The sequence below is a fragment of the Centroberyx gerrardi genome, chromosome 5, assembly GCF_048128805.1.
Source record: "Centroberyx gerrardi isolate f3 chromosome 5, fCenGer3.hap1.cur.20231027, whole genome shotgun sequence".
NCBI classification, from domain to species: Eukaryota; Metazoa; Chordata; class Actinopteri; order Beryciformes; family Berycidae; genus Centroberyx; species Centroberyx gerrardi.
This window is the reverse complement of record NC_136001.1, coordinates 33,132,493-33,149,443: the sequence shown is the minus strand read 5'-3', so window position 1 is coordinate 33,149,443 and position 16,951 is coordinate 33,132,493. Positions and strand designations below refer to the sequence as shown.

Here is a 16,951-nt window from a genome sequence, read left to right as displayed (position 1 = left end):
CACACACACACACACACACACACACACGATGGTCTAGGGCTAGGCTGGCTGTGAAACCAGAGTGACAGCCGAAAGCTTCAATCTCATCAAGAGATTATTATACTCATTAACTTCAAGACTAAAGCCTCACACACCCACACACACACACACACACACACACACACATAAACACACACAAGCACCCACGAACACAAATGCACACAAGGCATACACAAAAGCATGTACACAGAAGCAGACACACACACACACACACCTGAATCGACATAAATTAATGGGTATGCTCTCTTTCTGTCTCTCTCTCTCTCTCTCTCTCACACACACACACACACACACACACACACACAACTGACTTATAATCACGTTAGTAGCAGACAAGTGTAAAATCGTGGCTATTATTCACTGGAGAGCTGTGTCATCACAAATCTGACATACTATGAAACGCTGCTAACAGCTGTGCTGACACGACAAGGTGTGAAGGGAGGAAAAAAACAACAAAAAAACAACATGAATTTGGCCATATTGATATAATAACATAACTAAATATACACCATCTGGCTGACATCAGTGCATACATTTTTAGCCTGAGTGGCCCCAGTGGGATATTGGAGATTTTCCCAAATGAACTCACATTACTTTTATGTCCCGGAAAACAAGAGAGAGGAAAACAACGCACCGGGAGACGTAAATATACATTTCTAACCAATAAAAGCATCAGATTTTTGAGCAGTCCCGCCCCTCTGCACATCACCTGTCCATCAAATAACACGGCCTCTCTCTCCCTCTCTAGACTTCTGAATGATCCCTCCCTGCTTTATGTCCCGCCCCGAGATCCTGTTTTAAAAAAGGATCAAATCAAGGAAGTAAAGATGCCGTTTCATGGGGTCTTTAAAGGACAATCCTGGTGTTTTTAAATCAGTGTCAACAGTCCGGCTTCCTCTCTGGTTCTGCACAGTTCAGATATCAGCGCTCGTTTTCCTCCTTCGTTCGTTCTTGTCCGGTATGAAAAACAAACTTCCACAGAGCGAGAGAATCCATAAGACAAACTTTCTGTTTTCTCCTTATTTCATTCCTTTAAGCTTCCTTAAAGTTTGTTACCATATGTCATAACGGTTTAAATAGCTATGTAATATATCATTTTGATTTTTTTTCACAAATACAGGGATGTTTAAAGGACAAAACATCTATTTTTTTGTGTCATTTTGTCCAAACAAAAGACACAAAGACAAAGACTATCATTCAGTAAAGTTCATGTATTGGATTGGACACACACACACACACACACACACACACACACACACACACACACACTCACACAAATGAATATTCTGCTGCCTGCCAGTCAGCCTGCTGTGATCTGTTGGCAAAATCTCAAGTTGTATCAGCGTACACACACACACACACACACACACACACACACAGCCCTTATACCCACCGGTGTCGTGTTGTTTCCCAGTTAGCCTTGTGTGATGGGAGGGGAGTATTTCCAGTTTAACCAGTTCTGTTGTGCTGGCTAGCAGCTGTGTTGCCTCCAGGACTGTGCAGTGTTCTGTGGACGTCCCGTCGATGGACAGCAGGTGATCCCCAGCATGCAACGCTCCACATCTGGTGAAACACACACAGAGAGAGAGAGAGAGAGATGTTAAAATATCCAAGAAATTTGAATACTGCCCAGGCAATCCCTTATATATTAGGTGAGAAAAATGAATGCTTAATATTAGCAGCAGAGAGAGAGACAGAGAGAGAGGGAGAGAGAGAGAGAGAGACAGAGAGAGAGAGAGAGAAAGAGAGACAGAGAGAGAGATACAGAGAGAAAGAGAGACAGAGAGAGAGAGAGAGACAAAGAGAGAGAGAGAAAGAGAGAGACACACAGAGAGAGAGAGAGAGAGAGAGACACAGAGAGAGAAAAGAGAGCGAGAGAGAGAGTGAGACAGAGAGAGAGAGAGAGAGCAAAAGAGCGAGAGAGAGAGAGAGAGAGAGAGACAGAGAGAGAGAAAGAGAGACACAGAGAGAGAGAAAGAGAGACACAGAGAGAGTCTTTAAATTATGATGTTCTTCCATGAATCCTGTCACAACAAGACACAGGAAAGGACTAACACACAGTTGAGTAGATTGGACTGGTTTCTATGATATTTGACTGTGTCACAGGTCAGTATGGTAGAGAACTGGTTGCAGATCAGCTGGTTGCTGAACTGGTTTGTCTGTTGTTTTGATTATGTCTCAGTTCAGCATGTTTCTGAACTGGTTAGACTGGTTTCTTCTCTGTTTCGGTTGCAGCTCAGATCAGCAGGCTGCAGAACAGCAATATCAGTTTCTTTGCTGTTAAAGTTACAGAGATCAGAACTGGTTACACTGGTTTCTCTGCTGTTTGTATTGAGTCATAAATCAGTATGTTAAACAGCTGCTTATCCTGGTTTCTATACTGTTTCTATTGTGGCTCAGATCAGCATGTTGCAGAACTGCTTAGCCTGTTTCTGTTTCTACTAAATCACAGAACAGCATGTTGCAGAACTGTCATCCTGGTTTCTTTGCAGTTTCAAAATGTGTACAGATCAGCATGTACTGAACTGGTCATCCTGGTTTCTGTGCTGTTTCTACTGAGTCACAGATCATGGCTGAGACCGGCTTCCTATGCTGCTTCAAATGAGTCAGATATCAACATGTTGCAGTGCTGGTTGCCAGGTTTCTATTCTGTTTCTACCAAGTCAAACACCAGGATGTGGCAGAACTGGTTAGCCTGGTTTCTAAACTGCTGTGGCTCAGACTTCAGACCAGTTACAGAATGCAGAAACTCCACCTGCTCAGATGACTGAAGTTATTTTAGGCTCAGTTCAGCGCTGACACACAGTTCAAGTGGTTCATGTATATTTTAATGTCAGCCTGAGGCAGCGGGCAATATCCTGTCTCCTCCTGTCTGTGTTAGATACAAGGCTGGCCAGGTCTACTGTGTGTGTGTGTGTGTGTGTGTGTGTGTGTGTGTGTGTGTGTCTACCTGTCCACCACGCTGGCTGGTTTGACCCGGTCGATGACAATGACCTGCTTGTTCCTGTGATTGGCTGACGTCAGTGTGATGCCCAGCGTTGCCCCTGGCGACTTGGCGATTTCCACCAATAGCGGGCCGGAGGCATTCGTCACTGTATCTGATGATAGAAAATAGTTTTGATGATTGTTGATCATTTTACTTTTTACAATCAGCTGATGCTCCTATGCAGAGAAACTGACAGTGAGTGCAACAGTATAATACGCTTCAAATCCTGTAACTCATTTTTATAGGTTAGCATTTTTATAATTAATCCTGTAGTTGCTTGTTGCCTTCTTTCTCTGATGATTGTTTATATATATTTGCTTTTGTATGTCGGCCTGTCTTTGTATGTATCTCCCTTTTTATTATGTGCAGCACTTTGTAACGGTGTGTTAAAAAGTGCTTTAGAAATAAAGTTTTACCTATTTACTTACTTATTTACAAGTATCCCGTGTACAGCAGCAGCCAGGGTCAGAAAAGAACAGGAGCTCGGGGGAAAAGCGCCTCGAAAGTTCAGAAAATTACCATGAAATCAAAACCCTTTGACTTGTTTATGTTGAGTTGTCAAATATTCACATGTGAATGCAACTTCTGTCCCTCGTGGGCCACCGTAGGAGAATCCCAGGAGCCGATGACCGGGAGTGTTTTTTGATCAAAAAGCAGCCAGTAGAGTATGCAGCCAGTAGAAAATGCCGACACAACACAAAACACAACAAAAACTGAGACAACCACAATGGTAAAAAACTCAACAATATAAGGTTGGAGGCCCAGTTGGGGACACAGAGTGAAGAAAACGGCCCCCTCCATTTTTTGCTTCTCATTTTAAATTTCTCAGGCTTTTTATGAACTTTCAATGCATTTTTGCCCAGAGCCCCCTTTCTGACTGGTGTGTGTGTGTGTGTGTGTGTGTGTGTGTGTGTGTGTGTGTGCGGCCTCTCACCCATGATGGCGACGTCGTACTCGATCTGGAACAGAGCCTCCTGGCCACACTGAGCCAAGACGCTGAGGGCGTCGCTGTGGTTGGCGCTGTGCAGCGGGACGCCGTCCACACTGAGCAGACGATCCCCGGGACGCAGCGTGCCCTCCCTGCACACACACACACACACACACACACACACACACACACACGCACACACACACACACACACACACACACACACAATGCATGCAGTCTGAGATCAAGGTGACATATTGAATCATTCTATTTCCATTCCAGAGGCGGGAACTGTGTGTGTGTGTGTGTGTGTGTGTGTGTCTTTTCATCCTTCCATCCTTCCCTCCTTTCTCCCTCTCTGATCTCCTTTCTATCTCCTCTCTCTCCTTCCTTCCGATCTCCTCTTCCTCTCCTTCTTCCTACCTCCTTTCCTTCCTTCCATCCATCCTTTCTCTCTCTCTGATCTCCTCCATATCCCCTTCTCCCTAGCTCTCCCCCTCTCTCCTTCCCTCCCTCCCTCGTTCCTTCCCTCTCTCTGATCTCCTCTTTCTCCTTCTCACTGAAGAATTATCTGTCGCTTTACCTCCTCCCTCTTTCTCCCGCCATCCTTCCATCCTCCCCCTCTCTCTCTCTCTCCTCCCTTCAATCCCTCCACCTTTCCTCTCTCTCTTTCTGATCTCCTCCTCCTCCCCTCTCTCCTCCCTCCTTCCTTCTAACCCTCTTCATCTCTCTCTGATCTTCGTGTTTCTCATCTCCTCTCTCTCCTCCTTGTTCGTTTCCTTCCCTCCCTCCTTGCCTCCTCTCTCTGATCTCCTCTTTCTCCTCGCTCCACTCGTCTTTCTCACCATTTCTCCGTCCGTTCGTTCTAATGTGGGGCGAACGCAGTCAAAACATTAGATGACAGATGATTGGCCCATATATTGATTTGTCACGACGAACATGTCCAACAATTGAGATTTAATTAGACGTGATGTGATTTCGTTTGATCGGATTTCATTCATCAAAGGACAGCTGGAAACCGAAGTCCTTGTTTGACAAAACACTTTTACAGACTGGATCCTCTATATTTTAGAGGCGTTCAATGATGCATTTTAGGTGATGATTTATTTCTCCAAAAATGGATCTGCAGCGTTTTAGAGATGAATTTTTAATGCGGCGGGCTGCATTAGAGAGCTGATAGATGCTTTATACATGATGCCACAGTATGAGTAATACAGAACTGTCATCACACCCGTTATGATGTTATAAAGAATGACGCAGTTCGCCTGGAGGGTTTTTTTTCACATGACATGATGTAAGCCAAGCCGGGGCCAGGAAGCTTTATCGAGGCTGGGATTAAGTCGTGTGGTGGAAAAATATATCTGTGCTGGAGATTTGGGGAGCGAAGTGAAGAGTTTTTGTTCCACCATCTGAAGTGTCGCCTGATCTTACAAAAGGATTGACAGTACAAAACAAAAACCTTAAAGAACACTTAAAGGAGAAGTCCATCCTTACTGAATATCACCAAATTATGATGTTCGATGCATTACAGGAGTTATTTTGTGGTCTTTTTTGGTGAACCCACTTTCCTTCAATCTGCCTCCTCTACTTCTACTGCAGTTAGTGATTTACTACATTTCCCAGAATGCCTTTTTGACAACTCCCAGAAAACGAGCCTGAGCTTGTTCCATTCAGCTGTGGGTTATATGCATGTGGGTGAAGAGAGCAACAGCAAAAGCACAGCGAGAGTTTTTCCAGTCGAGAAAAAAAGTCAGAGTCGCCTCCTTTCCTCAAACCCCAGCCTGTCTCTCTGCTGCAGTGCATTCTGGTCTCTCTCCTGCTCCTGCGGGTGGAGAAACTGGTCTCTCTCCTCTTCTACGATGGATTTCTCCCTGTATGATTGTTGAACGTCTCTCGGTGCAAAATGGCGGCTCTAGAAAGACGCCCTCGCTCTTTGATTCTGAGGGACTGACACCAAAACCTGACGTTTACCGCTGATGTTTTAGATCCTGAAACACCACCGAACAACAAAATGGACCCTGAAACACAAGGTACATCCCTTATAACTGTTTTGTTAACAGGGGTGAAGTGTTTGAGGGTGGATTTTCCCTTTAAGAATCATTTAACTTTAGTTCTTGGTTGACAAACACTCTTACAGATTGGATCCTCAAGGCCACAAAGGCAGTCGTTTGGAAATTTTTCTGCTTTCAGGCTACTGATGCACCAGCCTCTCTCTCGTTCTCTCTCTTTCTATTCACATGATGATGTGCTGGTTTCGGTTTCAATAACTTGAGAGTAAAATCAGTAAAAGCTGTTTCTCTTTGTGGTGCTGCAGCACTAACACTGCCAGGGTTACTGCTTTAATTCCCACTGGGTAATGCTAAAAATGTATGCTCTCCTGGTGCCGTATGGTGCTGTGGATTAACTTTCCTCCAATTGGCATATAAATGGGATATAAAGCAGCATGAATATCTCATTCGGGTTTTTTTTTTCTCTGCTGACCTACATTTTTTTTTTTTTTTCTAGAATGGTGTTAGACTAGCTTCTGGGCAAAATAACTCAGTAATAAGTAAATACTTTATATGGCCTCTTTGCAGTGTATTAATCTGTGTATGAACCTATGGAAAAGTATAGTAAATGAAAATCTCCCTGATGCGTAATGTAATGTGTGCTGTAGGTTAATACATGCATAGGTTAATACACAGCTTGATACAGTGGAATGAGGATATTGTAAGATTCGGAAGATCTAAAAGACTTTTGACTGAAATGCATCTTTAACAACACTTTGTTTATGGTTAAATCCTCAAGCTTCATGCATTCATCCTGCATCTGTCCTGCATTAGTACTGCAGACAATTCTTTCTCATACATTTTACAGTTGAACCAAAATAGCATCTTATGACACAAAGGTCTGGTGTCTCTCAGTTGACTAGTCACAAAACCATTCCTTCTAACTTCTGACAGCTGAAAAGAGAGCAAAACTTTACTTTTTCCAATCAAATCCTCTTTGGGAGGGAGCCACACTACAGAACTGCTGCATCAAGCTTGCAGTAAAACATGAGACTTTGACGATGGATAGATCCATGTGGTAGAAATATGTGTTTTATGCCACTGGGTAGAGTTCATTCTTATCCACATGATCCCTGTTTTTTTTTCCTTTGGTCTCCATCTTGTGGTGTTAAACAATCATTGCTGTGGTGATTTTGCTCTGCACCTCTCCCAGAGATCACCTGTCAATCAAACAAAAAAAAAGTTTCCCACCGTTTTTGGATTAACAAACGTCAGCGATCTGGCTGTGGGAAAATGGTGTGTCCAATTCGTATTATTGTCACATAATCCTTTCATGGTAGAGGAGCAGAATCGTCACATTTTTCGTGTACGCAACATGCAATCTGCGTTTCAGAGTTGGTGCTCTTTTAATGAAATTTTGTGAGACTGCTGATCAAACAGTGTGGGTGGAGCTTGGATTTCCTGTTGATGCAGTTTGAGTTTCTGTTGTTTGTGCTCTTATCTTATCTTATCTTATCTTACATTATGAATTATTATACTTTCACTATATTTTTGCTTGTGTATTATGTCACTATACTTTTATTTGTGGCTCCACTGCACATCGTTTTATCGTTCTATCCATCTGTTTTATACTGCTGACGCACTTTGTACCCTTGTTGTTTTCTGTTTTCTATGCTTTTAATTTTGAGAAGCACTTTGTAACTCTTTGTTATAACTATAAATAAAGGTTTACTTACTTACTTATTTCTATCTCTGCTCATGCTAACTCCGTTCTTCTATTCATTAAACAAACTGGAAAAATAAAACGCATCACTTCCTGTGCAGCAGAGGATTTTTCAGGAAAGAGCGACCAGACACCGGCTGTTTAGAGCAGACAGCGGAGAAGATTTATGAACTGGATATAGGTTGAATCATTATTGCGTTATATGAAAATGTCTCAGGTTATGACTCCAACATGCAGACCGAGCCGACACGGCGGCGGCAGCAGAGATGCGAGGTGATTCACGCCGTCACGGTTATGAGTAACACACAACTGTCAACAGACCGGTGACGGTCACAGGACATGACACCGTTATCCTTGGGGTTTATCCGCATGAAGGCACCGACCGATCTCCCAGACTCCTGACTGGAACTGGCCAGCTGAGCGACTGCGAGGTCAGACTCCATCCAGGCCAGAGACGCTCAGGCTCCGGTTTTCCTAGACATCCTCGTTTTTTTTACTTCATCTCTCTCCCTCAATAAAGACTGTAAACAATCCCCCCCCTCTCTGTTTCTGACTGTGTGTGTGTGTGTGTGTGTAGTTTTATGTTTCTGTATATGGTTGTATGTTTGTGGTTGTTTGTGACTGTAGTTGTGTGTGATTTTGTGTGTCTTTGTGTGTTTGTGTATGCATGTGTATATGTGTGCATGTGTGACTGTGTATGAATGTGTGTATTTAGTTGTATTTATTTAGGTGTGTTTGTGTGTGTGTGTGTGTACATGCGCATAGGTGTGTGTGCTTGTGTGTGACTGTGGCTGTGTATGCACTGTATATGTGTGTGTGAGTGTGACTATGTGTATGAATGTGTGTGTTTAGTTGTATGTGTGTGTATATGGTTGTGTGTTTATGTGTGCAGATGTGTGTTTTGCATTTGTGTCTGACTGTGAATGTGTACGTATATGTGTATGTAAATGTGAATCTGGTTGTATGTGTGTGTATGAGTGTGTATGTGTGTGTGTGTATGAGTGTGTATGTGTGTGTGTGTATGAGATGCTCAGGCTCCGGTTTTCCTAGACATCCTTGTTTTTTTACTTCATCTCTCTCCCTCAATAAAGACTGTAAACGATCCCCCTCTCTCTGTTTCTGACTGTGTGTGTGTGTGTGTGAATGTGTGTGTTTGTGTATTTGGTCTTATGTGTCTGTATATGGTTTTATATGTGTGTATGTGGCTGTTTGTGTATGTGTGTGGTTGTTTGTGACTGTAGTTGTGTGCGATTTTGTGTGTTTACACATGTGTGCCTTTGTGTGTTTGTGTATGCATGTGTATGTGTGTGACTGTGTATGAATGTGTGTGTTTAGTTTAGTTGTATGTGTGTGTGTGTTTTTATTGTATGTCTGTGTGTGCTTTTGTGTGACTGCGGATGTGTATGTGTGCGTGTGACTGTGTGTATGAAAGTGTGTATTTAGTTGTATGTGTGTGTATATGGTTGTGTGTGTACGTGTGCAGAGTGTGTGATCATGTATGCTTTTCATGTGCATATATTTGAGAGTATATCTATATATGTGGCTGTACGTACAGTCTGTGTGTGTTTATGGTCGTATGGGTGTATGTGTGTGTGTGCGTGTGTGCATGTGTGCGTGTGTGCGTGTGTGTGTGTGCGTGTGCGTGTGTGAGACTTGGGCTTGAAGTTAATGAGTAAAACAATTTCTTGATGAGATTGACTCTTTCGGCTGTCACTCTGATTTCTGTGTGTGTGATCATGTGTGTGTTTATGGTTGTATGAGTGTGTATAAGTGTGTGTGTGTGTGTGTGTGGTCAGTGTTACCTGTCTGCAGGGCCTCCTGGCCTGACGTAGGTGACCACTAGGGGGCGGGACTTGTGCCAGTCCTCATGGGAACCACCTGAGAGCACAGCTGATCAGTCCAAACACCAGAATGACAGAACTGACTCTGATCAACAAACAACAGTTAGAAACCAGAGATCCAATCCAAGATAAGATGAGATAAGATAAGATAAAATAAGATTACATTACATTAATCTTACATAACATAAACTGGTAACACTTTACAATAAGGGTACACTAAGTTAAGGGTTAATTAATGCTTAATAAGGGTTAGTTAATGCTTAATAAGCATTAACTAACCCTTAATTAACAGTTAACTAATGTGTAATTTACTAATGGTGTTCATGTTAACTAAGGTATTAATTTATACATTATTTAATAGTTTATAAAGATGACTATTAAATAATGTATAAATGAATACCTTAGTTAACATGAACACCATTAGTAAATGATTACCAGACACATTAGTTAACTGTTAATTAAGGGTTAGTTCATGCTTATTAAGCATGAACTAACCCTTAATTATTGTACCCTTATTGTAAAGTGTTACCCATAAACTTTTATTGTCCCAATGGGGAAATTTGTCTTGGACTCTGCATTGCTGTGTCACTTAATAAAAACATAATTTCCAACATACACTGGCAAGCAAAATTCAAGCATTCAGGTTTCTGTTTCTGATGTTTACCTCTCATGACGAAACCGAAGCTGTTCCCCTCTTTGTGCAAACAGATGTCAATTGTCTTTGATATAACCCCTGAGGTACTGTCTGGTGCTTGGAGAGAGAGGGAGAGAGAGAGAGATAGAGAGGGAGAGAGAGGGAGAGAGAGAGAGAGAGAGGGAGAGAGGGAGAAAGACAGACAGAGAGAGAGAGAGAGAGAGATCATTTATCACTATTGTTTATTTGCTGTTATTCATTACTGTCGCTGTTTGATCAATCAATGCTCAAGAGCTTTTCAGTCAATCAAGTGCTTTCCAGAATACAATGGTAAAAACAGAAATACAAAATGCAAAAAGAAGGAAAAATACAAAAGCACAATGGTAAAAACTAGACAGAGCATTTCAATCATTAGGGAAGGCAATTTTTTAAAATTGAGTTTTAAAAACAAGGGACTGAATCAGCAGACCTGATGCTATGTGGAAGAGGCCAAATTGTACTCGTACATGACAATGAAGCTTATTGAATTGAAAAAACATGAGAGAGTAAGAGAAATTGCAATACCACTATGCAATATTACAAAAGCAATACCATTATTTACCTGTAGGGGCAGTTTGTACACTCCACCTCCGGCAGAACTAATGATCTCCTCTCTTACTCACTACTGCTACTACAATTTCATCATTTTAAAATACAATGTAATTCCAGGGTGTAATACCAGTGTTTACCTGTAGGGGGTAGTTCATACTCCACCTCCAGCAGAACTCTTTCTCCTACGTTCTTCAGTAAGCTGATGATCTCTTCGTGGCGTAGCTTGGTCAGATTGATGCCGTTCACAGACTTGATGTAGTCGCCGACGTTCAGCTGGTCGCTCCTGCAGGGACGAGAGACGAGAACACGGCTGGCGTGAAGTTTTAAGATGCAGGATTCTTTTTCTTATGTCACATTTTTTAGGTATTTTACATTCTTGCTCATGGACATTTCGACACCGGGTGTTGAGAGCAACAAATGTAAAAGCTTTCATGAACCGGGTATGTGTTGAATCACTGCTGTGTTATGTTAATCAGCAAAAGAGAGAAGCAAAATTTATTTATATGAAAATAAATAAGGGATAATGCCCGACGAGGTGTCCATTATCAGGAATTAATGGATGACGGGGAGGCCAGAACCGTCCGACGCGCAGAGGAGGATGGTTGCCTCCGCGGAGTCCATTAATTCTTGATAATGGACACCTCGAAGGGCATTATTCCGCTTATACCATGGTCACTTGCCAAAAAAAAAAAAATTAAGACCATTAATTTATATTTTCATGCGTTTTGTAATCAAAATCTAAAGTTTTTCACAAGCCATAACTCAGTTTCCCTGGTAACACCTGAGGGTTTGACTAATACCCGGAACAATCATTACCATCCCATAAGGTTCTTATGCAATGGAAACGTTGTTCACTACTCCAGTAAATAGGACGAACCTTAGATACGACTTGGCAACGGGGGATATTTCCTGTCCGCTCAGCTCACAGAACCCTTTGGCTCTGCTGTGAGCAGAAAGCTAATGCTAACGTTATGCTAGCAAGATTCAAAGTCAATAACATTGCGTACGGTTGACAAACGGTAAATATAATTTGAAAGTATGTTTAACAGCAAGACTAGCTAGCTATCCAGCCATGTCATTGTCCCCAAATCAATATCAAGATTTTCACGAACATACAAATTGTAAACGGAGGCTTTGACTGCGTCACTGTTGCTATGGTTACTCATTTTAGATACAGGCTGATACCTGATACTACGTAGCCAGCTCATTAATTTAGAACGGTGAACAGACAGTTTCACTGGAACTACTTAGTAGGTGTCCATTATCAGGAATTAATGGACACCCTGCAGCCAATCAGAATCGAGTATTCACCCAGACCATGGCATAATACAGATTATACGTCATGTAAGACGAAACACGACTTCCTGTGATGGGGGAGGGGCGGGTTCCACTCTGTAGCATTTAGTTAATGCAACCCAATGGAGCCACGATTAGCATAATGTTTTTTTTTTTCAAATTTTTATTTTGTTTCTTTACAGTGTGACGATAATAAATCATATACACATTCCCGCATGTGTCACATTCATATGTGTCCATACATCTCCATAACACATTGTTGCGGACAGTGTAATTCAAGAGAGAAAAAAAAGAAAGAAACCTAACATTTTATCCTCCCCTCCCCTCCCTAGCTTACTCCCTTCCCCTCCCCTGGCTGATTAGCATAATGTTGTAGAAAGACGACGATTGTTTTTTCATCGATGAAATCTGTACGCTTTTGAATGCGGAGGGTGAGACCACTGGATTTACATAGCTCAGTTAAATAGATCTTAGGATTTTGGCTTTCCCCTGCATGTTTTCTTTTAAAAAAAAATCTCAATACTGTTGAATGCTGCATCTTAATATATGCCAAATAAATAAATCGGTTCAAATCAAAAATCTCCAGATGCACAGTGAAGAGTCTTCAGATTGTCAGACAAAACACTGAAAAACTACAAATGACTACAACCACATCTCCTGGTTTTAGGATTTCCGTCAGATGCTTCCTTTATAAATGCAAATGAGTCATTCATTTATGGAAATGAGCTACAGTACAACATTACACACAACTTAATTCAAAAAGTCTCTATCCAACAATTGTCTGAAATGCGTTAATCGCTAACGTTTTCCATTGCTTACGTTGAAACAGCCGCAATCTGAAAATCAGTGTTATCAGTGGAGCTCAGGAGGACTACAGTGACTGGAACTTACTTTAAGATGATTTTAGTTATTTTTTCCCCTGCATTGTGAGATGTTTCATTAAAGAACAATCAAAAAGTCTCTATTTATTTCTTCTTCTTCTCTGCCTGTGCTGGTGCTTCACCCACCTAGCTGCCAGTCCTCCGGGCCGCAGGTTCGATACCCGCGGCTTCCCGTCCTTGTCCGTTCCTCCTGAGATGGTGAGGCCCAGCGTGCTGCCTTCCTTCTTCACCAGCTCCACCATGGTCACCCCCCGCAGAGCTTCTAACCAGAAACACACACACACACACACACACACACACACACGCAGAAAGACAGATACATACACAACAAACAGGAAACGAGAAAGACATACCCACACACAGAATGACAGACAGTCACAAGCATCCAAGTCCAGAGAGGAACACACACACACCCGTATACACAGATGCATGCACATACACATACACACACACACACACACACACACACACACACACACACACACACACACACACTCAGACACACAGGAGGGAACGAACCAGAGAGATAAATGGTTAGCGGCTGCCCTCTGTCCATTCTGATTGGTGGATTAAGGCGAGGCCGAGATACAAGCAAGATAAACCAAGACAGGTTCACTGTGCTGTGAGTCCTTCAGCAAGACTCTGACCTGCTGCCTGCTCACACACACACACACACACACACACACACACACACACACACACACACACACACACACTGCAGGTCGCTCTGGAAAACACAGGCAGCTGAAACGACTACAGTCTAAATGTAAAGATTGGATAAGATAAGCGACAGCTGATGAGAATTAGCACAGACTTTTCCATAAAAGCAGCTTTATGGAAAACAGGGTTGGGAACTTCTACAGTGAAGTTCCTCCTTGAAAAGTTCCTGATGGAAAGGCCTCGGAAACTTACATTTAGAATAAGTGATACAAAAGTTTTTCATTGAAACCAATACATATGGAAATATTTAGACCGTGTGACACTTAAACTCTCCATTAAAAAAACAACGTATATGATAATATTTAGACTACACGATACTTAAATTCTCAAGTGAAAACAATACGTACAAAGATATTTAGACTGTGTGACACCAAAACTCTCCACTGAAACCAATACATGTGAAAACATTTAAACCCTGCAACACTAAAACTATCCATTAAAAAACAATGTAGGCCTATATGAAAATATTTATACCGCATGATACTTAAACTCAACTGAAACCAATACATAAACTATTTAGATCACATTATACTTAAAACTCTCCAAAGCATATGAAAACATTGTGACTGTGTGACACTAAAACTCTCCACTGAAACTGATATATTTATATATGAAAACATTTAGACTGCATGATACTTAAACTCTCCACTGAAACCACTAAATATGAAAAATATTTAGATCACATTATACTTAAACTCTCCACTGAAACCAACACATACAGTATGAAAACATTTAAACCCTGCAACACTAAAACTCTCCATTAAAAAACAATGTAGGCCTATATGAAAATATTTATACTGCATGATACTTAAACTCAACTGAAACCAATACATAAAATATTTAGATCACATTATACTTAAACTCTCCACTGAAACCAGTGCATATGAAAACATGTAGATCCTGTGACACTAAAACTCTCCATTAAAACCAGTATTAATGATTCATTTTGAATGAAATTTAGACAAGGTGACACTAAAACTCTCCATTAAAACCAACATTAATGATTCATTTTGAAGGAAATTTAGACAAGGTGACACTAAAACTCTCATTTAAAATGACACAGAGGAAACTCTCTTAAACAGCATTTAAACCACGTGACACTGAAACTAATCCTAAAGAAAATACCGTACTAACGAAATTCTCTGACACATTATTTAGCCACATGACAGTAAATCTCTTCATTGAAACCAACACGATTTACTTAAACAGCCTTCAGCTCATGTAACACTGCAGCTCTCCATTGAAACCAGTGCTAAGGGAATCCTCTATGGACTTTGGTAACTAGGATAGGATCAAGGCAGGGTGGAACACTGACTATTCAACAGTAGTGCAAGCACTATTGCACCGTGCTATATTCCCTAAACGCTTAATTAAACGCTAAACAAAGGCATCAAAATATTCAGAAAAATCACATGCAACGTCTTCAAAACAGTTTCCCAGCAGCAGGATTAAGCGCGGCGGGCCAGCTACTCTCCGGGTGAGTCGAGGCTTGTCGAGGTAAACAACTTAATAGGTTGACTTGGGAACGAGCTGCAGAGTTTAGTTCTGTTCACCTGCTGCTTTGATGTTTGGAGTTCACGACAAGCAGTGTGTGTGTGTGTGTGTGTCGAGGTCTATTCTCCCAAATCTGATCTGGTCTCGTCCGATCGCCTTGAGCCCTTGAGCAAGGCACTGAGCAGCCGGCTCGGAGGGTGTGAGAAAACAAGAGCCAACCAACCAACAATAAGGAGTGCAGGGGTCAGATATTTAGAGCATTACAATAGATGGGACAAAGTGCTGTTTTACTCTGTTTCTAGAGTGATCCGTTATGAGAAGTGAGAGAAGCGACAGAGAAGAGACAGAGAGAGAGCGAGAGAGAGAGAGAGAGATCATTTATCACTATTGTTTATTTGCTGTTATTCATTACTGTCGCTGTTTGATCAATCAATGCTCAAGAGCTTTTCAGTCAATCAAGTGCTTTCCAGAATACAATGGTAAAAACAGAAATATAAAAAATGCAAAAAGAAGGAAAAATACAAAAGCACAATAGTAAAAACTAGACAGAGCATTTCAATCATTAGGGAAGGCAATTTTATAAAATTTAGTTTTAAAAACAAGGGACTGAATCAGCAGACCTAATGCTATGTGGAAGAGGCCAAATTGTACTTGCACATGACAATGAAGCTCATTGAATTGAAAAACATGAGAAAGAGAGAGTGTGACAACCGCACAAACAGTTCAAATGTCACCAATGTTAGTCCCGCAGGCAAAGGCGCCGATTGGCTCGACTGTTTCTCCAAGCGAGAACAAGCTGTTGACGAGGGAAACATCGGACTCTGCGGGACGTGATTCAGGACTCTGGAACCAGACCACTTCTCCCGGGTAAATAAAGGTCAAAATCCTCCAACTCAGCTACGCTTTACTTCCCCTGTCTCTGTTTTTGGCAGATCCAAGGTGGGAATGTATATGTGTAGTCCTGATTCTCCGTGTAAATCCACATTTTTTGCCTTTGTGAATTTAGCTTTAGTTACACTCTGCATGTTCAAATTGCTAGACTATACACTAGATTCAAACTTGCTCACACAGACAGCAGTCGTCGGCGGATGGTGGAATCGATGGCACGGTGGGCTAATAGTCACATGTTCGATCCCCTCAACAGCCATGTGTCCTGCTGAAGCGTCCTGGAAACAGACGCTGAACTCTTCCTGTTCCAGTGATTGCAACTCGCTCTGGATAACAGCATCTATACTAAATGTCTAAACTTTAGACTCAGAAAAGCACTGGAAGCATCAGATGAATGCGTTTTCAACTCTTTTCGGCGCAGACTAAAAGCATCAAAAAGCACGTCAAACCAGCCTGACATGTCTGCTCTGAACTCGGTTTCAGTTTGGAGACTTCAGACATCTGAAAAAGTCTGGTTTTGGTGAGCTTTTAGCTGTAATGAGCAGTGACCTACTTCGAGCCAAACCGACTTACAAAGGCAATACAATGACTACAAACCAAGCAGGTATTTAACTAGAACAACACAGCTGTACAGATATAGAAAATATATGAATAGCTGCTCTGCTAGCTGGTCTCCAAATATAAGAAACAGACTGTAGAACAGGCCATGAGACAGGAAATATGATCTGGTAACGTTACCGGTGGAATAAAAACATATCATCTAAACATTACCCATGACGTTGATGAAATGCAGGTACCAGTGCTGCTGATTCCTCAAATCCACAGCCTGCAGTGCATCATAGTGTCAAATGAAGTGTCAATTATGAGAGTTTTGTGGTTTAATGCAAAAGGAAAACGTCGATCATACACCTTCTCTGCTCTGATTTTCCCAACCGGCCCAAA

At 41.7% G+C, this 16,951-nt stretch overlaps 1 protein-coding gene across 1 annotated transcript in view; it reads right to left on the bottom strand.

Annotated features, from left to right (window-relative positions):
- Positions 1-16,951, bottom strand: part of grip2b (glutamate receptor interacting protein 2b) — a 208,207-nt gene that overhangs the window by 38,333 nt on the left and 152,923 nt on the right. Inside the window, exons 3-9 of the mRNA XM_078283617.1 lie at positions 13,034-13,169; positions 10,868-11,013; positions 10,170-10,256; positions 9,467-9,542; positions 3,960-4,105; positions 2,990-3,137; positions 1,433-1,602 (exon numbers count right to left, since the gene is read on the bottom strand). Of these exons, the coding sequence (XP_078139743.1) occupies positions 1,433-1,602; positions 2,990-3,137; positions 3,960-4,105; positions 9,467-9,542; positions 10,170-10,256; positions 10,868-11,013; positions 13,034-13,169 (909 nt within the window). The remainder of the gene's footprint in view (positions 1-1,432; positions 1,603-2,989; positions 3,138-3,959; positions 4,106-9,466; positions 9,543-10,169; positions 10,257-10,867; positions 11,014-13,033; positions 13,170-16,951) is intronic.